The following is a 27,051-nucleotide window of genomic DNA, read 5'->3' as shown; positions in this document are numbered from 1 at the left end:
GTTATGCACCTTTCTGATGTCAGAGAGGCACATAACAAAATTTGCTTTGTTCAGCTTAGAGCTGATGTCCTTCAAGAATGCAACTGCAGTCCTTACATATGGGTTGTCCTGCCTCAGGCAGCCCTCAGTCGGCCGGATTCCAAAGTCTGGGTCCGGCGTCGGCTGATGTCACCTCCTCCCCGACGTCAGAGCGGCTGGGGTATAAAAGCATCAGCCGACGCCATCTTCCCCAGTCTTTCTTGCCGCGCGGTGCCCGAAGCAGAAGCAGTTCGCAAGTGCAGGTCGGTCAGCTCCTGTGTTTTACGTATCCGAAGTCATCAAAAAGCTAAGTACCCCGTTGGGGAACCTTTTCTTGCCTCAGCCGATGTCAGAAAAAACTGAAAAAGTTAATAACTGTTTGTCTTGTGGTAAACAAATACCTCATAAGGACTTCCATTCTTACTGCCTCCCCTGCCTTGGCCCAGACCACGACGTCTCGGCCTGTGCTGCCTGTGCTTGCTTCAATAAGCGCACTCTCAGGCGCCGGGCAGAGTTTGCTGAAGACTTTTTTGCCGATAAATATTCTTATACCATGCCGTCGGAACAACCAACACCACATATTTCCAAAAAACGGAAAGACCGGGACCGACATTCTCGGCCCGCGACTTCCACTGACACCACACCAAAAACTACCGTGAGTGCATCGGTCTCTTCTGAGGCAGTTGTTCCACTGCTCCGGACCGACGACACCGCTTTACCGATCACTCCGGCCCCGGAGCCTGCGCCGGTGCCGGTTGTTGATTTTCCTCCAGAGACTGAAGCCCAAGATTTGCCTGAGACCATTCCGGTGGACAAGGTGACTCTAGCACATGGGGCAGCTAGGCCCCCTATGTCTATGTCTATCAAGGCTTACACACGTGCTAAGGCTGCCAGCCAGGCTAAGTCTCACCCTCCTAAAGTTTTGCCTCAGCCCACTACTGATAAACAAATCATGACTCTAGCTGCAGATTTAATTTCCTTAATCCGAGGCTCCCAGGCCCATCCTGACAGAGGTTCTCAGCCACCTTCTGACAAAAGGCCCAGGGTTGAGCATACGGACACCCTTTCTTCAGATGAAGCCTCTGTTGTCTCTGATCACTCAGATACCCAGGATGAGTCCTTCCAGGCCTACGAGGATTCTGATGCGGAGGAATCTATTCCTTCTGCCTCTCCTCCTGAGGATATTTCTTTTGGGGAAATTCTCCACTCCATGAGAGAGCATTTTCAGTGGCAAGGTCAGGAATTCTCCAACTCCAGGAAACGGCTTCGTACCTTCCTTAAGCTTCCCCAACACAGGCCTTTAGCTATCCCTCCAGTATTAGATGTACTGGATGATGTGTACTCAGATTCGAGTGCTTCCCCTGATTCTCTCCCCCCTGCTCCTGTCAAGCCGGACAGATACTACAGGGTTCCTGAAACTCACAAACATTTCTTTAAGGCCCATGTTGTTGATCTAGAAACAATTTCCCAGGGGCCCAAAGGGGTGGCCACATCCACGGCCAAAAATCCTTTGCCCTCAGACAGGGAAGCTAGGTCCCTGGAGAGGTGGGGCAAAAAAGTTTATACCTCCACCACTCTTGCCATGAGAGCCCTTAATTGCCTTTTTCATATGTTTCAGTATCAGGATTTCTTGATGGATGATTTGCAGAAAAAGTTAGCCTCTCCTGAGCCTTTAGATAGAAAGGCCTTCAGGACTTGGTCCATAACACTCAGCAGGTTAGCAATCATTTTCTTCAGTGTGGTTATGATGCATTGGAAGCTTCATGTAGGGCAGCTATGACAGGGGCAGTCATTCGTAGACATGCATGGTTGAAAGAACAGGCATTGCCAGATCATGTTAAAGTAAAGCTTCTAGATGCTCCTCTGGAAAAACACAAGCTATTTGGTGCTAATGCTCAGGACGTGTTGAAATCAATTGAGGAAAAGGCTAAATCAGTGCAAACAGTCAAGGATTTCCTCCAGGTTCAGCCACCAAGGTTCAGCAGGAATTGGCCTTCTAAGAATTGGTCCTTTCCAGACACTGACAAGTTTCAAAGGGGAAAAAACAGTCATACCCGAGGAAGAGGGCAATACAGAGGCTCCTACAGAGGACACCAATGGCAACCGACTAACCAGAGAGGTGGCGCAGGGACATCCCCTGCTCCACAGGGACAATCACAATGACTTGACTTTGACACCGCCGACCAAGGCTCAAAAAGAAGCACCTTTAGGCGGAAAATTATCTTTATTTTCAAAAAATTGGCACATCTTAACAAAGGACAAATGGATTCTGGACATAATAGACCAAGGCTACAGGTTCCACTTCCATACTTTACCAACAAGACAAGGCATGCCAAACCTGCCACAGAATCAAAGGGCAGAGGCATTCGAACAAGTTTCAAAGCTGATAAAAATCAAAGCAATAGAAAAGGTTCCTCCTCAGGAACAAGGCCAGGGATTTTACTCAAGACTGTTCCTTGTTCCAAGAAAAGAAAAGCAATGGAGACCTATACTGGACTTGTCCGCTCTAAACACTTTTTGCATTGTACCAAAATTCAAAATGCTGATGCTACAGCAACTCCTTCCCATGCTGGGCAAGGGGTCTTGGCTGGTTACTCTGGACCTCAAGGAGGCATTACCTGCATGTCCCAATCAGACACAGTTGCAGAAGATACCTCAGATGTCTTGCAGGGTCAGAGCATTATCAATTCTCAGCATTGCCTTTTGGCTTGTCTACTGCGCCCAGAGTATTCACAAAATGCCTGGCATCAGTAATTGCACACTGCAGACTCCAGGGGATACAAATATACCCTTACCTGGACGACTGCCTTATACAAGTGGACAGCAAGCAAGCCTTGACAAAAAACTTGAATTATGTAATTTACTTACTACAGGCTTTGGGATACACAGTCAACTTACAAAAATCAAGACTACTGCCATCCCAACAAATAATTTTTCTAGGAGCCAAACTAGACACAGAATCACAAATGGCTTACCTCACAGAAGAGAAGCAAGAACAATTACCACATTACTTCAAAAGCCTAGCAAAGCTCACCCAGATGACTGCAAGGAAAATCCTGCAGGCCCTGGGTTTCATGGCATCTTGCATTCTACTGATTCCACTGGCAAGACTACACATGAGAAAACTGCAATGGTACCTAAAAAGTCCATGTTCTCAACACAGCCACAACTTAGAAGCAATTATCCCACTCATCCCATGTCTAAAAAGGGTATTTTTGTGGTGGGCCCAAGCAAGCCAGTCAAACAAAGGTATGCCTTTCAACAAACCTCAAGCAAGCCAAACCATTACAACAGACACCTCAGACCATGGATGGGGGGCGCACATGGAGGGCAGATGCATTCAAGGGCAATGGACCCCCCAGGAAGTACATCTACACATCAATCAAAAAGAGATGTTAGCAGTAATTCATGCAATCGAGACCTTCGAAAAATATCTTCAACAAGGCCATCTGCTAATAAAGACAGACAACACCACGGTTATGTGGTACATAAACAAGCAGGGAGGTACTCATTCTTACCCCCTTCGCAGACTAACAATGACTCTTTGGGAAAAGTCCCTGAAACTGAACATACAGCTGCAATCCCAGTTTGTTCCGGGCAGGGACAATGTTCTGGCGGACAGTCTAAGCAGAAACATCCTGGACCCGCATGAATGGATGTTGCATCCAGACATTTTTGCTCAAATAACTCATGCATGGGGGAGGCCGTACATAGATCTCTTTGCCTCCCACCTCAACCATCATCTGAAAAAGTTCTGCTCGAGGACACACCATCCACAAGCCTGGAGAATAGATGCTCTCTCATTCAGCTGGAACTCTCTAACAATATATGCATTCCCACCTCTACCATTAATGACCAAGGTGTTACTGAAGATCAGAGCAGAGCAACCGAAAGGCATCTTAATAGCTCCAGATTGGCCAAGACAGCACTGGTATCCATTACTAAGGAGCATAACTTGCACCAACCCGTGGCCCCTGCCTCTATGGCCTCTACTCTTGACTCAGCACAATTACAGGATGGTTCATCCCAACCTGCAAACTCTGCAGCTGACAGCCTGGAGGGTTCCATGATTTCTACCCATATCTCTCTTTCCAAGGAAGTTCAACAGATATTATTGGAAGCACGCAGACCTTCCACCAGAAAGACTTATTCAGCCAAATGGAAGAGATTCAACATCTGGAATACCAACAAGGGACAGGATGCATCAGTAATGAGCATCCCACAGATACTGGAATACTTGGCAGAAATGCTGCATAATGGACTATCCTATTCTTCCATAAAAATACACGCCTCAGCAATTTCAGCAGCTTACAACACTGATCCACCTGTGTTCTCACACCCTTTACTAAGACAATTTCTAAGAGGGATAAAGAATATCAAACCCCCCAGAAAACCACCAGTGCCTGCATGGGACCTCAACTTCGTGTTGGAAAAATTAACTCTTCCTCCTTTTGAACCAACAGCATCTTCAGAATTGCAATTTCTTTCCTGGAAAACAGTTTTCCTGTTGGCAATTACTTCAGCAAGAAGAGTTTCGGAGATACAGGCCCTGATGGCAGTACCTCCATTTCTCATTTTTCATCAGGACAGGGTTTCTTTAAGAACCAATCCTTCCTTTATGCCAAAAGTGATATCCAGGGTGTCTCTAAATCAAGCAATTCACCTGCCCACCTTCTTCCCCAATCCTCAAAATAAAGGGGAAAAGCTGCTGCACACTTTGGACATACACAGACAACTACGCTACTACTTGGACAGAACAAAGGCCAACAGAAAATCTGACCAACTATTTGTAGCATATGCTCCTGGGGTGCAAGGAAAGGCAATTTCCAAACAAACAATTTCAAAATGGATTGGACATTGCATCAGATTCTGTTATTCTTTCCATGGAAAGGGTGTGCCAGCCAATATCAGGCCACACTCCACCAGAGCTACAGCCACCTCCACAGCCTTCCTAAGAGGGGTGGCTACAAAGGACATTCTAGAAGCTGCTACATGGAGCTCCATGCATACATTTTCCAAGCACTATAACCTGCCTTTATACTCCAGATCCCGAGCAGGCTTTGCTTCGGCAGTCCTGCAGGGCATTTTAGCTACACCATCCTTATCTTAGAGCCTACCACCCCCAGCTTGGCTATGGTATTCAACCCATATGTAAGGACTGCAGTTGCATTCTTGAAGGACATAGTACAGTTTTGTACCTATCATAAATGTAGATGTCCGATAGATATGCAACTGCAGTCAGGTTTTCCCTCCCTCCTACCCCTCTGTGTATTGGGTCCACTTCCCTCCTTTTATACTTAGCTGGGGATATCTGTTATGGTGTATCTGTTTATTGCTATTGTGTATTTCTGGAATTTTTTTATCCAGCTCTAAATTCGGCCTTCCTTGGAGGGCACCTGGCATCTGGGGCAAGAAACACTGAGGAAGATGGCGTCGGCTGATGCTTTTATACCCCAGCCGCTCTGACGTCGGGGAGGAGGCGACATCAGCCGACGCCGGACACAGACTTTGGAATCCGGCCGACCGAGGTCTGCCTGAGGCAGGACAACCTATATGTAAGGACTGCAGTTGCATATCTATCGGACATCTACATTTATGGTAGGTACAAAACTGTACTTTGTGCTCTAATCCTGCATTAGAGCATATGCAGTAACCAGCAAAGAACAACAGCAAGAACCTAAAATAGTCTTTAAAAGTTGTAAAACATTTCCTGTTGCTACAAAAATGCAGACTAAAGTGTTTGACAGCTTTAAATTCTGGTCTGTCAGAGAGACACTTAGCTTCTGGTTTCTGTCGTAATGCCTTTTGCAGCGTTCAAAGCAATAAAGCACTGTGCACCTAAAATGTTTTTTTCTCTCATTATTGATATGTCAGTGCAGCTGAATCTCCACTAACTACAGTGAATTATGAGCATATCTCTCCAGTTATAACTAAGTAGATATGTATATCTTAATATCTGTATTTCCAACGTATAACAACCTGGGTATGATTGGGGACCAAATAATAATCCTCCGTGTTACAAAGAAACCAAAATGAGAAAGTATGATTATAAAGAATACAAAACTCTGACATAAGTATATATAATGGGAAGTAAGTGAGAGGTATTAGAGTAAAATGATATGGTCATAATGCTTGTGCACCTAAGCATAGTGTACTTTAAAAGTACAGCTGATATTTATAGAGATGATATTAAACATCTGCAACAAAATAAGTGATCGTGATTTAATCACATGACTTTAATATCAAAATGTTACTGAGGTAATAACTCCAGTAATGCGGAAAACACAGGAACTCAGTTAGTTGATTTCTAGGGTTTATTCACAACTCCAAGCACTCGACAACAGCAAACCAGTGAATACAGTCTCCAATACAATCCCACATCCAATCCAACGCTTTTCGGAACCACTGCGTTTTCGTTTACAATGTATGCACTTCCTCAGATGAATGAATGAACTCTCTTAACCATCTTTTTATACTGTCACTAATTGATTAAGTTATTAATTCGTGAATTGATTAAAACTGTATTAAAACAAATAACATTTCACTTATATCAAACTCGCTTAACTAAAAAAATGTTCCATCCTAAAATTCATTATTTGAAGTTACTGTAAGGTGTTTAAGTCTGAATATTTTAATAAATATATGAAAAACTTGTTTAAAAATTCCACATTTGACATATAATTTGAACAGAATAAAAATGTCAGTAAAAAATGCAACATATTTCGTTGTTTGGACCTTAAGGCCATCTAGTGGTCATTGGAATTACTACATTTCAGTTTGTACAAACTATATGTCAAATGTGGAATTTTTAAACAAGTTTTTCATATATTTATTAAAATATTCAGACTTAAACACCTTACAGTAACTTCAAATAATGAATTTTAGGATGGAACATTTTTTTAGTTAAGCGAGTTTGATATAAGTGAAATGTTATTTGTTTTAATACAGTTTTAATCAATTCACTAATTAATCACTTAATCAGTTAGTGACAGTATAAAAAGATGGTTAAGAGAGTTCATTCATTCATCTGAGGAAGTGCATACATTGTAAACGAAAACGCAGTGGTTCCGAAAAGCGTTAATGTGGGATTGTATTGGAGACTGTATTCACTGGTTTGCTGTTGTCGAGTGCTTGGAGTTGTGAATAAACCCTAGAAATCAACTAACTGAGTTCCTGTGTTTTCCGCATTATTGGAGTTATTGGTTTTGTTCCACCACTTTGTTTTTTGGTTACTGAGGTAATGTAACTAGCATTGTAAACTCTTGTTCCTAAATATATATTACTGTATCTATAATGTACGGTTCCATAACTGAATACAGTTGTAAGCATTCTCTGTATTCATTGTCTTGTACCACTAGGTATGAAGGGGTAATAATGTTTGTATGTTACTTTTTAATTATTTCAAATAAGCAAGTTTTATGAACTTAAACAACTTGCGTTTTACTACGTCTGTGTACTTTCTGTAAAAGTAATGCAATCATTTTTTTTTTAATGTTGGACCTTGTTTTTTTCAGCATGAATATTTTATGTTGTATTTCATATCCAAGCTACATATAACTGTCTTTGCCTTTGATGAATTTTACTTTGTTTTATGTTTGTTTTTGCTATTCAAAGGAAGATGTAAGTATAGAAAGTGTGCATTTTGTTTTGAAATATAATTGCCGAACAGCATTTTTTTATTTAATGTGACTGTAGTGTATTAATTTTTACAGCTGTTAGATTGCAGTGGTGATTTTCTGATGCTTCCTCAGGCCTTTAATCTCAGAATGACTGTTATACAAGCTTTATAATAGTGTGTTTATGTTCTTAATGAAATTTACATAGGCATTTATCTTCTATTTTAAATATGTATCAAATGTAGCAGATGTATTTGTCTTCTCATTTACCCTGTTATCTTTTTCTGCTTTCTGTAGAGATTGAGGTAAATGCAGCCACCCGGGTTTAGTTGATTAAAATGTCTGACTTTCTGTGTTTTCTCTAATGTAACTATTTTGCTAGTCCATTTTCATAAATGTCTTATTTTGTTATATATTTCTTGATAACTTAAATATAAACATCTTTTTAAATGAATGTTTTTCAGTCTTTAAAATATAATGGATGGTAAATGATATAACTCACCTTCAGTATATACTCAAGTTGTTTACAAAAGAATAATACATGTGAATGCCCACTGATTTTGTGTAATTCATTTCTAAATGTTCAGTATCATTGTGTTTTAGACTAAAAATCATAAAAACATTGTTTTTAAACAGAAATTATTCTCCAGATCTGTTATGATTTAATTTTGTTTTTCCAGAGCTTTTGCAAAGCCCCCCAAACAGGTGCAAACTGTTTGTGAATGCATTCTCGTAATGAGAGGGTACAAAGAAATTAATTGGAAGGCTGCTAAAGGAATGATGTCAGAGGCTAACTTCCTGAGATCCCTGATGGAAATGGACTGTGATGCCATTACTGTGAACCAAGTTAAAATTATCAGAGGTAAATAGTAACTGACATATAGTTTTTACCTGGTATGTGTCACTCTTTAAAAAATGATTTTGCCATTGAGAGAGAAATAATACATGTACTGTCTCCATGCCTTTTATTTCTGCTCCCCTTTTACCATCTTTCCTCCCTCAAGTGGAGGCAACTCCCTTATACTTATAACAGCACACCTATTTCAGTACTTGAGAAGTTACAGATATCTTGGTCTCCTAAAAAGATGGACATCTTAATGGTATTATGGATGCCTCTATCATTTATGTGTTGCAGACTGCTGTCAGAATCCTCACCTGACCAACTGATATTAGTATTTGTAGTGGTTGGTGCATCTATATTTTATTTCTGGCTCAATTTTTTTCCCACTTAAATGACAAAGATGTGCAGTGACTCCTCAGGGGAGTACAATATCCTCATTTTATCCCATACTTTGTCTTTACAAGTATTTATAATGAAGAGACTGCTCCTTTACCAGAGTGTGCCTACGCAAGTCTTTATACTTAAAAGTGAATCAACTGACCCTTCACTGTAGGCCCCCACACTTTTTTTGGTCTTCTGCAGCCTTCTTCATTACTGACCTCTGACTTAACCCAGTCAGTTTAATCCCCTAATGCACCAATGAAAATGTGAAATGACATTTCATCAGATGTCAGATAAATCCTCATTTTTCAAAGAAGTCAGTTTCTCAGGGCAAGACTCAAAAAGAAGGTAGGGCCATTATACTGTAATCAGAGAACCAGCAGTCTGGATGTTTAGCACAGAAGATTAAGGCTGCTAATGTCCTTCATCCTTTAGTCCTGGATTTAAGTCCCTGAGTTTCCATTTGAATGCTATGTAACTCTGAGCAAATCACGTAAGCAGATAGTGCTCTCAAACCATCACATAAAAAGGGCTTTATCCCAGCACAACAACTCAGGTAACAAAAAAATAAAAGAGAGAGTGAAAGAGAAGCTATTTAAAGTCCTAAGTTAATGTAGGACCATGCAGTGATGTTATATGTCAATCCACCCTTCTCTTAGTGTAGTGACTAGTGTCTAGACATCGTCTTTACTGCAATTTCAAATGCAGATAGAATTCAACTCTTTTATACTACCTTTAAGGCAATGCACTAGCAGCTAAGTAAGAACGTGGAATCAGTTAGCGGCATACAAATGCAAAGTACAAATCAACAGTTCAGCTGTTGAAAGTTATAGTAATAAAAGACTGTTAAAAAATTGGGCATGTAGATAACCGAAAAGGTATTAATGTTGTGCAGTCCAATCTCACTTTCATTTTTATATATGGGTTCAGAGCCGATCCTCGGCTCCGACTTGGCAGATTTACAAGCTCGAAGACTTCTGGTTGGCTCGTGGCTAAGCAGGTATCCCATAGTGCACCAGTACAAACCCCAGATCTCGTTTGCTGCATCGACGAGCTCGATTGTGCTTCTCTTGGCTCTGGCTAAGTGTCAAATTCTTTTCTATTTAAATATAGTATTAGAGTTAATAATATTGTGTTGTTAGGGTTGCTATTATTCTAGGCAGTTGCGTTGTTTGCCCTTTTGGTGCAATCTTAGTTTAAACTTTAGTCTGGTATCTTGTGTGCCAGTTTAGAGTTCCTTGTAAGCGCCATTGCGCTTTTTTTCTATATCAGGTAGAGTGTTAGTTTATGGCGGTTTTCTGCTGTTAGTTAACCTGGGCTCCTGTTGTTATTTCTGACCGTTATTGGATCTCCATTTGGCAGTCAGCTTAGTTTCCTCAGAGAGTGTATTTTTTGCGTGGATCCGCTTGTTAATTACTTAGGGTTGGAGTTTCCTTCCCTAGTACGCTAGCTATTATTCTTAAATTTTACTAAATAGAGTCTTATACAATTTCTGTGTGCATGAGTTTTTCCTTTTTCTGGTCTGTTTAAATTAGAAGACCTAGCTTTCTGTTCCACCAGACTAGGCCCGTTTAAGTTAGAGGACCTAGTCCTCATGGTACTTCTTTCTGTAGGGCTAGGCCCATTTTAGTTAGAGGACCTAGTCCTCTCCCCTTCTTCTTCCTTTCCTGGGTGTTGCTTGTGTGTGGAATGTCTAAAGAGAGTAAGGAGCACAAACCTTTGGGTTTTAAAAAGTGCATGAAATGCTTCCAAAAGATGTCTTTAACAGATGGCCACAGTAGCTGTGTCTACTGTTTAGGGGCCATCCACTTGCAGGAATTGTGCTTGTTCTGACATGCTTTCTCTCCTAGGGTGTTACAGGAGAGAAAGAACAAGCTTATACTCAAGGGTCTACTAAAACAATCTTTTGAGGAAGTTCTATCTAGTTCTTTGGCTTCCTCCAGGTCTGGCAAATCTAAGTCTTCAAAAAGGCCCTCTCTGGCACTGGCTGGTGTCTCGGAGCCGCCTCCTAAACAGTCAAAATCTGCCTCCTTGACTCCACAGCCTTTGGAGCCAAAGGAGAGCACCATTGTGGTGTCAGAGTCAGTTCCAAGTGTTTCAGAGCCGACCTCTGAACCGATTGAATCAGCAGTTGAATCTGCTACTCAGAGCCGGTCTGTGGTTTCCCTACCGGTTTCTGTGTTACTGAAGTCTCCAGTGCCCCCGAGGCCAAGATCCCCTACTGTGTCTTCCAGGTCTTCCAGGAGCCTTTCAGAAGAAGATGTGGAGAGGGTAATGTTGAGACTCATGAAGTCGTCTGCTTTACCTAAATTATTGTTGGCTCCGACCCAGTGGGCTCCGGAGCCACTCGATCCAGTTTTGCCCTTGTCTGCTATTCCTCCTCCGAGCCATGTTGGCCCTTCAGAGCCGGAATGCTTGGTGCCACCAGAGGAACTATCGGTTCCAGCTCCCTTTGTTGCTGCTTTGGAGCCAGGTTTGGCTCCAGCACGCTCTGTGCTGTCTGTCGTGTCCAGGGGCCGAAGCTCTCCTGTCGGCGCCGACAGGGAGGGTTGAAATCAGTCTTCTTTGGTTCTGCGCCTTCCTCTCGGTGCGTCCACCTGGGTGAGCTTGGACCCTGCATCTACCTCGGAGCCGAAGGCTCTGGCTCCAATGTCAACCTTTGTCTATTCAGAGCGGGGGAGGTCTTCGGAGCCGGAGAGGTCGGTGTTTGAGATGATGAGGAGTGTGCTGTCTCATTCTCCAGCCCCTACCAGTGGTACCAGCACTCTCCCCTTGAGAGCACCCACTTCAGTCTCAACCCCTACTCCCTCCAGAGACAGCAGAGACCCTCAGCCGCTATTGGCTGGTGGCCCCCACTCTTCCGAGGCCTCCCCAGAATGTCCTTTCGAGGAGCCTCCCCAGAAGAGGATATGTAAGAGGAAGCATGTTGACTCCCAGGATGAGTCTTTGACATTGGACACTGACCTCGAGGAGTCGGAAGGGTCCCCCAAGTCATCCTCTGATGATGTCTCCTTTGTGGACATCCTGGAGATCCTTAAGCAGAGGTGCGACTGGCCCACTGTCAACCCTTCTGATGAGGAGTCGGTGTACCTGACGGCTTTTGGGTCTCAACCTTCTGCCTCTTGGGTGTCTCCACCTTTTGACGAACTAATGGTTTTAGTTAGTTGAAAAGTGTGGGATACTCCTGATGCCATGGAGCCAGTCCCCAGTAGACCTAATAAGTTTCTGTCTGCTGCGCCTTGTAAAGAGTTTTTGTCTAAGGGCGTTCCCTTAGATGCCATGGTGGTGGGGGCGGCCACAAAGAAGGAGCTGGTGGAGACTTCCTCCTCTGTTCATCCGCCAAACAAGGATTCTCGACAGATGGACAGATTTGGGAAGCATATCTTTAGTTCAGCGGCATTTACCCTTCGATCGTTGAACTATCTCACTCACTTCAAGAGATTGCAGAGGGATCTCTTCAAGGAGTTAGGAGATTCTATATAAGGTGTGTGTACTGAGGAAGTCCCTGACAAGATTTCTGTTTAGTTGTCCACCTTAAATTCAATAGTTAACTCCTCCATGCAGCTTATCTCCTATGCGGCTGATGGAGCGAGTAGAGCAGTGGGTTCAGGAGTTGCCCTGAGGTGTCACCCCTGGATGCCCTTGTGTAATTTTGCGGAACCATTCAAGTCTACTTTCACCAATGCCCCATTTGAAGGTTCCTCATTGTTTGGTTCTAAGGTGAAGGACACACTCACTCGGTGTGAGCTAGAAGGAAAGATGCTTTCTGCCGTGGGAGTACGTTTTACTGTTCCGTCTCGACCATACCCCAAAGGTCAAAGGGGTGGTAAAATGTGGTTCTAAAAGTCCCAGGGGGTCTTTCCAGACACACAGGGTGAACTCTCCTTCAGAGGCAGAGGGGGAAGAGGAAATGGGAGACGTTGCCCTAGAGGCAGGGGCGGTCCGCAATAACAGCAAGGCCGTGATTCCTTTCGGGGACGGCCTTATCAGCGCTCCTGATGTGGGGCCCGACTGCTTTTCTCTGGGGCTGGTCGAGGGTCACATTTCTTTGTATCCAGAAGCCAGGCTAAATATCACACAAGACACGTGGGTACAAAGAGTTGTTACCAGAGGCTATATAATACCCTTTTCCCTTCCACCGTTTGTTCCCAAGAAGATCCTAGATGTACCACCCAATCACAGGGATCAAGCAACTGTGGAGATCAACAAGTTGCTCTTAAAAAGAGTCATCCAGTCCGTCCCAGCAGACCAGATAGGCTCCAGAACTTACTCCAGGTTCTTTTTAGTACCAAAATGAACCAGAGATTGAGGGCCAATATTGGACCTCAGCAGATTAAACAAATGCATGAAGAAGGACAAGTTTCGGATGGTAACACTGCAGTCGATACTCCCGTTGTTAGGGAAAGACTATTGGATGTGCTCTCTAGATCTCCAAGACACCTACTACCATATGAAAATGGACAAGGCATCCAGGAGTCATCTACGCTTCCGGCTGGGAGCCAGGTACTATCAGTTTCGTGCTCTACCCTTTGGTCTCACCACAGCCCCAGGGTGTTCACCAAATGCATGGCAGTAGTGACAGCTCACCTGAGATGTTGGGGATTCCAGGTGTTTCCGTATTTGGACGACTGGCTCCTGACTGCCTCCACCAGGCATCTACTCTTCCAAAACAGGAATGCCACTATACAACTTTGTGCTCAGTTAGGGCTCTCCATAAATTGAGAAAAATCTGCATCATTGCCCTCTCAATCTGTGATTTTTATAGGTGCAGAGGTAGACACAGTGAACATGAGAGCTCGTCTCCCTGCCGAAAGGGCACAAAACTTAATCTCTCAAATTCAACATTTTCTCCCGTTGCGGAAGGTCATACTGAAGTGGGTTCTTCAGCTCCTCGGGACTATGGCTTCCACCATTCTATTAGTACCATTAGCCAGGTTTCACATGAGAATTCTCCAGTGGCTTCTGTCTTCCCGATGGTCCTTCCAATATCTCCTGCTGAGTAATCCTATCCTGCTGATGGAATCATGCAAGAAGGACCTGCTTTTGTGGATAGCTCCTAACCAGTTGATCACGGGCGCCCCCTTTGTTCCTGCCCAACCCGTTGCCACTGTGACCACGGGTGCCTCCCAGATCAGGTGGGGTGGGCATTATCTCAGCAGGACTGTCCAAGGCACATGGCAAGAACACGAGGCTCACCTACATATCAGTGTTCTGGAGATGAGGGAGGTGCTCCTGGCGTTGCAAGCACATCAAGACCTTCTTTCTCTAGGGACTGTTGTGATACAATCAGACAGCATGTCAGTAGTTTGGTATATCAACAAACAGGGAAGTACCAGATCTTACCAACTCTGTCGAGAGGCCATGCGAGTTTGGGAATGGGCAATTTCTTCCCAGCGCTTTCTGGTTGCAATGCACATTCCAGGGACAACCAACGTGATAACTGACAAGCTCAGCCGGGCGATCCTACTGCCTCACGAGTGGTCTTTGAAACAGGAAGCAGAGGAACAGATTTTCCAAAAATGGGGACAGCCTTGCTGCAACCTTTTTGCCAGTCCAGTCAATGCCAAATGCAGCAGCTATTTTTCCCCTCATTCCTCCTCCAGGGAAGACACCCAGAGACACTCTGGCTCACGATTGGCCCATGGGACCTCTGTATGCCTTTCCTCCATTTCCTCTCATTTCCAAAGTGATCCAGAAAGCCAGGCAGCTGGGAAGCAAGTTGATCCTCATTGCTCCTTACTGGCCTCGTCAGGTCTGGTTCCCCTTCCTCGAGCCTCTTCTCCTGGACGATCCTTGTATCCTGGACCCAGTTCCAGATCTGTTGACTCACATGTCAGGTTCACTACATCCCTCAATCCACACCCTCAAATTGACAGCGTGGCTGCTCCAGTTTCATCCCTAGTCAGGCTTCATGATGTATCATCCTCCGTGTCACATATTCTTATGTCCTCCCATAAACCTTCAACTTGGAGGCTGTATGGAAGTAAATGGAAAAGATTTTCTATCTGGGAACAGAAAATGAATGTAGATCCCTACACTGCTTCTATCCCTGTGATTTTGGAATTTCTCTCCGAGCTTTTTCAGCAAGGATCTGCCGCTACCACTATCAGAGTACAATTGGTGGCAATTTCTCATTTTCACTTAGGGTTTCCAGATACCAATTTAATGTCTCATAAGCTATGCAAGACCTTTTTGAAAGGAGCCACTCTATTGAGACCACCGGTGCAAGAACCTGTGGTTTCTTGGGATTTAAATTTTGTGTTGTCCAAACTGACATCTTCCCCGTTTGAACCTTCCCACTCATCTTCATTGAAATTTTTGTCTTGGAAGACTTTGTTTTTGGTAGCTATCACCTCAGCTAGATAGGTATCGGAGCTACAAGCCTTGTCTGTTAAGCCACTTTATTTGATCTTTCACAAAGACAGGGTGTCACTGCGTACTAATCCCTCCTTTGTCCCCAAAGTTTGTTCCCCTACTACCTTAAATCAATCCATAGAACTCCCAGTGTTCTTCCCTAATCATTGTAATGCAGCTGAATACTGTTTTCATCAGCTGGACATTCATAGACAACTACGTTTTTGTTTACAGCGGACCAAGGATTTTAGGAAATCAGATCAACTATTCATTTTCTTTTTTGACTCCAGATTGGGCTTACCAGTTTCTAAAGTGACACTATCTAATTGGATTTCCAGTTGCATAGCCTTTATCTACAGTTCGGAGGGCAGACCTTTACCCTGCAGGGTTAAGGCTCATTCTACCAGGTCGCTGTCTACCTCTGCAGCCTTTCAAGCCTGGGTCCCACTTGATAATATTTGTGCAGCAGCTACGTGGGCTACCCCTCACACTTTTATTACACATTACAAATTGGATGTAGCTTCCAGGGGTAGAGCATCCTTTGGCTCCACGGTGCTCAGGAGTATTTTCCAGTGAGCCACCCAAGAATAAGGTGCTAGGGATGGTGTCCCATATGTAAAAATGAAGGTGAGATTGGACTACACAACATAAAGAAGTTATGTACTCACCATAATGTTCCATGTTGGTAGTCCATCTCACTCTTCATTTTTGCCAACCCGCTCTCCTGCCCCCATCCTGGAAGAATCTGGAGATAATAATAATTTGGTTATCTTTGGTTGGAGACCCTTTAGTATTGGCTTGTCTGTTATGGTTATTTCTTCTAGTGAGCAGCAAACAATATCTGGGGATTGTACTGGTGCACTATGGGATACCTGCTTAGTCACGAGACAACCAGAAGTCTTCGAGCTTGTAAATCAGCTGAGTCGGAGCCGAGGATCAGCTCCAAACCTATATGTAAAAATGAAGGGTGAGATGGACTACCAACATGGAATGTTATGGTGAGTACATAACTTCTTTTTCTGTTTGATCTTCATCAAGAGACAATCACTTGGGATTCTTATCTTACACTGTCTAACCCTAAAAAAGAAGAATTGGTTGTGTTTTAGCTTTCCTGCAGCTGACATTTTGATACCTATATTGCCAAATCAAGGCCAATAGCTGTAGAGGTAAGCTTTCTTTTAATTTGCAGAAAGACTACACAGCCCTCAAACTTTACAGCCAGTCTGATTCCCATTCCTCAACTTGGATCAGTAGAGGCACAGAAGAATGCATTTACTCTGCATGACCAGGACAGCAGTTTGAAAGATAAAATTTGACTTCTCCTGAAGATGTTTTACAGCAGATTAAGCTGTACTTGCTGAGGGCTTCAGGTTATACTACTAAATTAAGTTAACAAAACTGTAAGATTACTAGCACTTATAATCCTTTTGCAGTATGACTAATGTTCATATGTCCCTGAAAAGAAAACGGAGGTGAAATTGATATATTAAGTGATGCACCAAATAATCTAAATTTAGTTGATATTTTTAATTTTGCTAGGTGTAAAATGCATCCAGACTTCACAACTCTGGATAAAACCTTGACTGCATTCCAGGTGTTAGATTGCGCTGGTTGCGGAGAATAGATGTACCCACTCTGGAGGAGGAAGAAGGTCTGAAGCAGAATGCACAAGCCCACGATCCTTCAAGGGTGGGGTGAGGTGGCATTGCATTGGATATCCTGTCAGTGCTCTTACAGATGACCAAGCTAACACTATTGGTTGACCCCAGTAATGAGCACATGAGCATGCACTTACAGGAGAATGGCATTGTGAATTTCTCCAGTAAGGAGGGTAGCCTGAACTCCCACCCAGGGTCAGGGTTAGGAACTTTCAGAATATGCTCTCATTGCCAGAATGCTGGTGAGAGCAAAAAATCCCTGATGTCTGCTTCAGTCATGCTCCCTCCAGAGAGCTTTCATCCTGGTGGATCTGTGAATTCTCTACTGCTAAAAACACATGAACTCAAGTCCTATAGGTGGAAGCTTGAAGTTTAGTAGGTAGTGAGGGGAAAAATGTGCTCCTAAATTGAACTGAAGGTTTTGCTGCTTAACTCTCACAATGAAAACTGGTTATTTTGATAGAACTACTTGAATATTGTAAAGGTTTAATTTTTCTGTTTCAGTTGTTAACTAAAGATTGACTTGCATTAGTAGTTCTTTGGAGTAGAAGTTAATGTTGCAACATTACATGACATCTACATATAATATTCGATTTCAGACTTTATTATCTCTTTTGTTTCATATTACTTATAGGAGAGTGGGGCTAACAGTAAATGAAATTGTGGCACATAAATATAATGACTAAGTCTGATCCCTTATTAGAATTCTTGTGACATTTTTGTTTTTGTCTTTCACTAGTCAAAGACTGGATGTAGTTGTAAACATGTCCTTCCTTCCTCTTATTTGTACAGTTCTTTATTCCATTTGCATTTTATGGAATCCTAGTTTTCCTACTTGAATGCAGTGTTCCTATTTGTATTCTTGCAATGTGCAATTGCTAGCTGGAAGAGTATGTACATATTGTTAGAACAAATGTAGCAGATAAGCTAAGCAGGATCAGGACAGACTCTCATGAATGGAAACTACACATGGGAGTCTTCTAAGAATTGATCCAACAGTTGGGAACACCCCAAGTAGATATATCTGCCTCCTCTCAGAACAGATAATTAAAGAAAGTCTGCTCCAGGATTCCTTGTGAACAGACTTGTAAGGCAGATGCTTTCTCATTCTCATGAACAAGAGTATTACTTTTATGTTTTTCCATCCTTTCCACTGATATCTAAGGCTGTTCTAAAGGTTCAGAATGATTCCAAAGAGATAGTGATGATGACTTCCTTCTGGGCCAGGCAACAGTGGATTTTCATTATTCTCACTGCTGCAGTAGCCTTTGTCTATATGGGTTGTATCCTGCTAAGGATATAACAACCAACCAGCTTCGCAAAGCTGTCTCCCTCCCAATGCCTACACTCTGGCTGCTGATTGGCTAGCCCCTTTGAGAGAAACCATCAGTCAGAGTGTAGACAATTTCAGTACTTTCTTACCACCTCGAGAGGAAGCAACTTTGAGACAGCAAAGGAACAGCGGTCGGCTTCAGTCATCATTTCTGGCAGATAAGCCACCATAGAGAAACCCTTCTACACAGAAAATATTATCCTTTTAAGAAAATGTTACTTTATCTTATTTTCTGACTAATAGCAGTATTTCCTCTTTAAGAAACCCAGTATTATTATGTTTTTTACAATATTAGATGTTTCCTGTCAAGGACCATTGTTTTTAGCTTAGGGCTTATTTTTCACTATTGAAAACTAAGTTTGTGTTAAATATGTACTGCTTTTGAAAACTTTGAATTATTTGTATACATTTTAAGCAATGGAAAGTGTTTTAGTAGGCAGATAACATTTCTTTGTGTTAAATCCCTTTGTGCACTTTGTGACAACTTACCTGCTGTAGTTTCTGTCAGTGCACTTTGATTTTTGTGAACTGTTGATGCTTATACTTTTGAAAAGTGTTTGTGTGTAAAGAAGTGTGTGTGCTGCTTGGGCGCACTTGTCTGGCATCTTACCTTCTGATTGATTCATTCTAGCAGCACTTACCAGGAATTAGGCTTCTTCCTCATGTACAGCGTGGATACTTAGTCCAGTCCTGCTTTTCTCCCACTTTCTTAAAAGAAAAAAAAAACACAGTAAAGATCCCTTGCTGCCAATACGAGTTCATACATTGGTTTGTCCATTAGTGAGTGACTCTATAGTGGCCAACCATTGTTCCTTAGACCATTGACTTTCTACTCTGGGTTCCTCTGGTTCAGCCCATTCAACCACCAAGGACCGGGATTCAGCCATGACCTTTATGGCTGTTCCAGCATCCACTCTTGGCATGGGAGAACCATCTTCTTTGGGTTTGGAAAACACTCTTAAAGGCTCTTCTTGGGGTGTCCGGGGAAAGAGACCTTGCCAAGGGTGAGGTTCCATCTCTTAGTCAGTCTCCTTCCAGTGTGGTCCCTGTAAAGAAGAAAAAAAAAGATTAGACATTTTGCTGAAGACATGGTATCTGTTCATAGAGATGATTTCCTTACCTTAGCCAGGAAATTATTACAGGCTATTAATCTTGGAACTCAGAAACCCTTATCAGATTGCAATCTCAATAAAGAAATTCCTGAGGAAAGTTTGTCAGAGAATTCTAACATTGACAGAGACAGAAATTCCTTGGAGATTTCCAAGCCCAGAACTCTAATTCTGAGAAAGGTTGGTCTTCTCCACTTCCCTTGGATGTATTTTCCTTTTCACAGACTATTTTCAGGGTGAACAGGATGTTTTTTGTAGACATAAGTGCATGTTTCCTCTGAACTAAGGAGATAATTCTGATATGTTGTAAGTGGATGTGCCTTATTTTATACCCATCCCTCATATTTTGCCAGCTTTCACAACCTTCAGTCACCAAACAGGCAGAAACACTTTATGAAGTACCTCAAGTTGACAAATTCTTGTTTTCTCATATTAAATCAGACTTAGATTCCATTTCAAGCTCTTGCCAACTTGAAACAGACTTTGTCAATACCAATCCTTGGACAGATTTGGTAAGAGAATATTCTGTTCTTCCACTTTAACATATAGAATTCTTAACTACAAAGCACATATGTGGAAGTTTATTCTTAGTTCTGTAGACAGTTTGAGGAAATACTCTGCTGCACTTCCTTCAGAAGATAGCTCCCATTAGAATTCCCAAATATCTAACATAGTTTGAAGAGTATGTAGGATTGCGCAGATACTGTGCCTAGGGCCACTGCAACTGCTGCAGTTTAGATGAGGTATGCATGGGTATGTAACCAAAAGTTTATTGCTGAAATAAAGTTTGAAATTGTAATCTTTTTTTAGATGAGGAGTTTTTTTGCCTGTCTGCTACTCAGACCCTTAAACAATTTGTTGTAAGATGAAAATTAATTCATGGAATTTCTCATATTTTTTGCTCGTCTTCTATTACAAAAGTCCCAAATCCTCTACTTCCTTTAAAAGGCAAAACAGGCAATATCTGCCACCTCTTGTAGCACTCCTTAACCCTGTAAGCATTTTATTTTCCATCAGAGCACAGTTTAGTGGTAGACAAGCTGAGCAGGAGCATGACAGATCCTCACAAATTGAATTAGGGTGTCTTTCAGGAATTGATCCACTTGTGGGGAACACCTTAAATAGATCTGTTTGATTCCTTTCAAAACAGACAACTGAACAAATTCTGCACCAATACTCCTTGTAGGCAGGCCTGGAAAACAGATGCATTCTCACTCCCATGGTTGGGTATGTTCCTTTGGTTAGGCATTTCCACCCCTTCCACTAATATCCATGGTAATTCTGAAGGTTCAGAAGGACTCTCCAAAAATCATTGTGGTGACTCCCTTATGGCCAGGCAACACTGATTCTCACTCCTCATGGAATTAGCCAAGGGCAATTACCACAAGCTTAGTCACAAGATTGGATATGCTCACACAAGAACAAGGGGAGTTTGATATATCCCAGTCTCAAACAACTTTAACTAACTGCTTAGATGATTCACTTTTGATATCATTTAGGCACTTCTTTCAAGAGGAAGTATAGCAGGTACTAAAAGAGCCAGGAAAACCTGCTATTAGGAAATCTTATATTGGCAAGTAGAAAATATTTTCAAGTTAGTGCCTAACCAATAACTGGGGACCTATCAGGGATTATGTATCTCTAGTTCTTAATTGTTTATGTGAGTTACTACAGTCTGGCCGTATTCCTGTATGACGGCACATTTAGTAGTCATTTCAACATGTCTGCCCATGGATCCTCTCTTTTCTTCTCTGTTTTTGGTAAAACAGTTTCTGAACAGGTGTCTTACATTTGAGTCCACTTAGAAAACAAGTGGCTTTTTCTTAGAATCTTAAATTTTTGCTGGAAAAGGTTAAACTATGCCTCCCTTTCTCTCATCAGGCTTATTTAAGGTTTATCACATGGAAGCTAGTGCTTTTTATTATTCTCACCTCTGCAAGAAGAATATCTTACCGCAAGCTCTTGTTGTGGGTGAATGCTATATGGTATTCCATTGGGACAGGGTCACATTAGGATCAAATCCCTCATATATGCCCAGAGTTGTTTCTGTGTTTACTTTGAAGCAAGCCATCAACCCCCAGTGTTCTCTCCAGAGCCTCAGAATGAATGAGAAAGGATTCTACATATTCTGGACATGCACAGGAAGTTCAGGTGCTATGTTTACAGAACTAAGTCCTTTAGAAAAGCAGTTTAGCTACTTATTTCTTATGATGAGACAAAGAAAGGACAACCCTCAGACTATTTTGAGATAGTTATCCTCAGCTATTATTTTTATTATTCCCACCATGGCAAATCTTCCAGGCAGTTTGAAGGTACACTCTACCATGGCACACTGGAAAGTGGACTCTCATAGCATTCTAAAGGCAGCAACTTGGTCCTCTGTATGCACTTTTACAAAGCATTACAAGCCATCGGCAAATGTGGCAGATACTTTAATTGACTTTAAACTGAGTCTGAGAAATATTCAGCTAAGACTAATGTTTAATGATGAATGTAGGGACAATGGTGTGAATGTTTCAATGGATGCTGTGTTTAAAAAAATGAGTTTATTTAACCCACATTATAATTCAACCTTAGACACATTTTATAAAGTATGTGAAGCAGAATTCTATGACTATTTTGATAAAAATAGACATAATTATACTAGAAGGAGGTTTGATAACCTTACAGTTAATGAAAAAACAGCTTTAACAGCACTTGAAACTGATTCTACCATAGTTATAAGACCTGCAGACAAGGGGGGGGGGTCAGATAGTTGTCATGGATAGTGACTTTTATTTTGAGTCGACATCTGAAATGCTGCAGGATGTTTCTGTATATAAACATATTGATTTATCAGATATCGATGGTATGATTGAGAATGTTACTAGTATTCTAATGCAACAAGTAACTAGTGGCATGGTGACTAAAGAATTATTTAGTTACTTTGTGGTTGAGAAACCTTTGATTCCAACACTACAGGGACTACCCAAAGTCCATAAGAATCCACAGAGACCCCCTTTTAGACCCATTGTGGCGGGTGGGGAGTGGCTCACTGAGCCATTATCTATCTATGTGGAGAAGCAATTGAAACCAGTATTAGCACAATAAGAGTATATTTTACAAGATACGAAACAAATGCTACAAGATTTATATTGTTTTATTGATGGCTATGACAAATCTTTGAATGGTGTCTTGATGGTAACATATGATGTAACCTCATTGTTTACAGCCATACCCCATACACAAGGCATAATGATGGTCAGCAGTTTCCTTGACTGTAATAGCTATGCATATAAATTTGATATGTGAATTGCTTGAAATAATTCTACAGAACAATGTTTTCGTGTTCAATGGGAAGTATTATAGACAAATGTTAGGTGTAGCTATGGGCACATCATGTGCCAACAGCTACGCCAACATGGTAATGGCTGAATGGGAATCTCAAAGTTTGCTCACATACTCCTTAGCTTGTGAATACATGGTATTCTACAGAAGGTTTGTAGACGGCCTTTGTATTTTTTGGGTAGGTGATGAATCAAAACTACGAGAACTGATTGAGTATATGAATCACAGTAGTGAATTTTTAAGATTCACAGGAAAATATTCTGCAGATGCTATTGAATTTCTAAATATTCAAATGAGCATTAATAATGAAGGCTGTGTCCATACAGATAGATATACTAAAGACTGCTATTGTGCATCATACCTCCATAGAACTAGCATGCACCCTGGTCATATATTTAATAATAGTTTAAAGGGTCAAGCAATGCGTTGTTCTAGATTGACTGATAGGGACACTAGATGGGATGAAGAATTTAATAAAATGAGTAATTATTTCATCACTAGGGGTATCATGAATATGAGATTCATAAAACAGCAGTTGATGTTAAGGCTATGAGGAATGATAGAGCCAAACCATATTTTTCCAAACCCCGGACATATGATAAGGTACATAAGAAGCCAGATAATAACACTTAATTTATTTTCTTGTATACTAGGGATAGTGGGGCAGTAAGGGATATTCTGCATAGGAATTGGAAAATTCTCCAACCTGATACCCATATAGCCCAGATTGTGAGTGAGAAACCACAATTGATGTATAAGAACATGAAAAATTTGAAACACAGGCTATGCTATCCGAAGACAGGGCCATATTCTGAATTATTAGTCTCAGGGCAAGGGACCATTAAATGTGGCCACTGTAACTTTTGTGATTACATATATGAAGGGATTGACTTTAAGCACCCTGATACAGGAAACATATTTAGTTTTTCTATTAATGCCAACTGCAACAGTAGGAATCTTATTTATTTAGCTTGCTGCATGCATTGTTATTCATTTTATGTTGAAAAACTAATAGACGTCTGCGTGAGCATATTAGAGGTCATATATACTGTCACAAGAAAGGACACACTTACAGTGCCATATCCAGACACATGCTGGAATCAGGAGACATGCATTTATTTAAATTCACTGTACTAGAGTTGGTGCCTGAGGGTATTAGACTACGTGATATTTCTAATACCACAGAGAATAAGGAACTCGGATTATTAAACTTAGAGCCCATTTGGGCAAAGGGCTCAATAATCATCTAGCCATTACTGCTGGGCTGAGGGACAGGAAACTTAAGAAACGATGATGTTTTATACATTTTATATATGCCATTTAAGAATGTGTTTCTTTAAATATTCTATACCATGTGATTGGTTCATTTGAATGTGTGATGTTATAAAAGGAAGTGATGTATGTTTTCTAGTAAGGTCTGATGAAGCAATTTTTAATTGTGAAAGCGCTTACCTTTTAATGTTTATTAAAAGTGGATTGACTTTTTAGTACATGCCTCCCTGCTTTTCTGCTGTGCTTTGCCAAGTTTTTCGTTTTTGGATATATATATATATATATATATATGTATATATATATATATATATATATATATATATATATATATATATACATATATATATATATATATGTGTGTGTGTATGTGTGTGTGTATATATAGATATATATATATATATATATATATATATATATATATATATATATATATTTTTTTTTATATAGGAGAAAACTTGATATGAGGGCTTGTTGGAGTTAGGGGCATTATGGGTAAGGGAGGAGCTTGAGATTCGGATCCTGGAATCTTTAGAAAGTGATCAAGTCAGATCTGAGGATCGGATCCAAACCCATTCACTGAGAAAGAATGAAAATCGTCAATTCAGATGGAATGTTATAGTGATTGCATAACTTCTTTATTGCTGGCTGATATCCTAAAACATATGGATTGCTTCCCTCACTGTTTTGGGCAATCCATACCACAAATTATCACCTCCATTTGTTGGATTGGCATATTGCTGCACACCCATAATGTGTCTGTCTGTTCACTGGGGCAGGGTTGGCATAATCACCAGATGATATCCTAAATTAAAATTTCCCATGATTTTACATTAGTTTGTTTGTCCTAAAGCTGAGGTTTCTGGAGCTTGTTCTTCACTATAAAAGTCTCCCACAAGGTCACAAGGTTCCTGTGATCAGAAAGTCTCCCTTGAGGACCTAAAGCCCTCCTATGTTTACAGAAGTCTTTCAGTTTGTTTTATTTACGGAAAATATTATCTTCTATTAGCCCCCCCCCCCCAAGCCAACATGGTCCATAGGCAACTGCCTAGGTCGTCTAGTGTTGGATCCAGCTCTGGCTAGAACAGTATGTGAGTTGCACACTTATATGGTTCATAGGTTCATAGGTTCATAGGTTCATACTAGGCTATCTGCCCAAGGGCATTTATAAGCCTAGCCCATAGTTATGTGGCTTTCGCCACCCCTTTAGTTTGAATAAAAACTATGCCTATCATTTTGCTGTGCCTCTGTCAAGCAGTGACGCTGAAGTAATCCCTGGGGTATATCTGCAATCTCCCATCCATTGGTCAAGATTCCTCTTGAACAAGACCAGAGAGGTGCTCTGCCTCACATGTACCGGGATTTTGTTCCACAGCATAGGGAGTCTCTGGGTGATGAATCTGTCCCTCCAGCACGTTCTATTTATAACCGTGTCAAGGTTTAAGTCTCCCGCCTTGTGGTTCTGAGGGATCTAGATTTTTGAGGTGAAGCATATTCATCAAATCTGGGTTTGACATGGCCTTATATGTCAGGCACAGGTCACCTCTGAGCAAGCGGTATGAGACTGAATAGAGCTGGAGTTCTTTCAGTCGGGCAGCATAAGACATATTTTTGAGACCCTTTATCCTTTTGGTGAGGAACTTTTGGGGCCTTTCAAGCTGCAGCAGGTGTCTGGTCAGATACATTCTGAACGGGCATTGTACTCAATCATAGGTCTAATAAGTGATGAGTACAGGGGCGATGACCTCCCTTGATCTAGATGTGAATCCCTTCATGATCAGGTGGGTGATATAGAAGGTTTTCCTAACTACTTTAGCAACATGAGTGTCAAACGAAAGGCTACTGTCAACCTGGGTCCCCAGATCTCTGATGACTTTTTCTGTGCTCAGTGGATTGCCACCTATATGGTAGCTAGGGGTAGCCTTGTTTTTCCCAAAGGGTATGACTATGCATTTTAACTTCAGGCCATGGCTCTGGCACCAGTTATCCATTTCTGTGAGGCCCTTCTGGAGGATATCTGTGTCAGATGAGTTTGCAGTCATCTGCAAACTTTGTCAGCCATAACCCTCCTGTGTTTGCTTGTACTTCAGAAAAGTAGATGCCGAACAAGAGTGGACCCAGGACTGAGCCCTGTGGGACACCACTTGTGACAGGCTTTGAGTCTGACATGGCTCCAGCAACTCTGACCCTGTGGGTTCTGTCACTTAGCCAGTTTGCAACCCATCTTGTGATGTATGGGTTTACATTCAAGCTGATGAGTTTTTCGATGATACCTGAGTGGGGTATTGTGTCAAGGCCTTTGCCAGGTCGAGGTAGGCTGTATGGACTGCCTTTCCTCATCAATGGCCTTGGTGACTGTCTCGAAAAAGTCAACCAAGTTTAAGAGGCAGGATCTGCCTTTGACAAAGCCAAACTGAGTTGGATCCAAAGTCTGCAAGTTCCCTATGTCTTTATTTATGAGTTCCATTATGATCCTCTCCATGGCTTTGCAGATAAGGCTTGTCAAGCTAAATTTCCAGGGTCTGTGGAGGCGTGGGACCACAGATCCTGAGGTGAGGCTAAGATTAAACAGCTGTCCTAACTGTGGGTTTAATTCCTCATTGAGTTCATGAAGCACACACACCATCCGTCCCATGGATGCTGTGTTTTTGCCTTAGTGAGGGCAGTTCTCACCTGGGCGTTGGAGATGTTTGGGGGCTACAATCCTCTGGAATAGATATCTCTCCTTTTGGGGAGGGGAGAAGTTTGCACTGAACCTGTCAGCCAGTATGTTGGCAATGTGTGTAGGTTCAGTAATTTTCACATCATTTTGAACTAATTCTGAGCATATCTGGGAGTTTCCTCCTAGGTTTCTAACATAGCTAAAGAAGGCCTTATGATTCTCTTTAGAGTCCTTGGCGATTTTTCTCTCAAAATTTGCCTTGGATGATTTTATGAGAGCTCTTAGTTTTTACTTATAATGATCAAAGGTGTCTTACCTTTCAAGGATTTTGCTCTATCTTGTAGTAGCTTCCTCCTTTTGTTGTAGAGCTTGTTTATGGCTGGGGTCCACCAGACTGGACGCTTGCCTTTGGTACAGAGAGTCTTAGTTTTGTTTGGGATTGCCTGATCCATGCAGTCCTGTAGGTGCTGGTAGAAGGCATTT

At 41.8% G+C, this 27,051-nt stretch overlaps 1 protein-coding gene across 1 annotated transcript in view; it reads left to right on the top strand.

The window, feature by feature from the left end:
- DNAH10 (dynein axonemal heavy chain 10) overlaps positions 1 to 27,051 on the top strand; it is a 5,879,077-nt gene that overhangs the window by 4,281,013 nt on the left and 1,571,013 nt on the right. The window contains exon 59 of the mRNA XM_044069759.1: positions 8,315 to 8,496. Coding sequence (XP_043925694.1) covers positions 8,315 to 8,496 — 182 coding nt within the window. The remainder of the gene's footprint in view (positions 1 to 8,314; positions 8,497 to 27,051) is intronic.

The sequence above is a fragment of the Protopterus annectens genome, chromosome 4.part0, assembly GCF_019279795.1.
Source record: "Protopterus annectens isolate FY-2018-M chromosome 4.part0, PAN1.0, whole genome shotgun sequence".
NCBI lineage: Eukaryota > Metazoa > Chordata > Ceratodontiformes > Protopteridae > Protopterus > Protopterus annectens.
The sequence above is the reverse complement of the archived record's forward strand: the minus strand, read 5'-3'. Positions and strand labels throughout refer to the sequence as shown.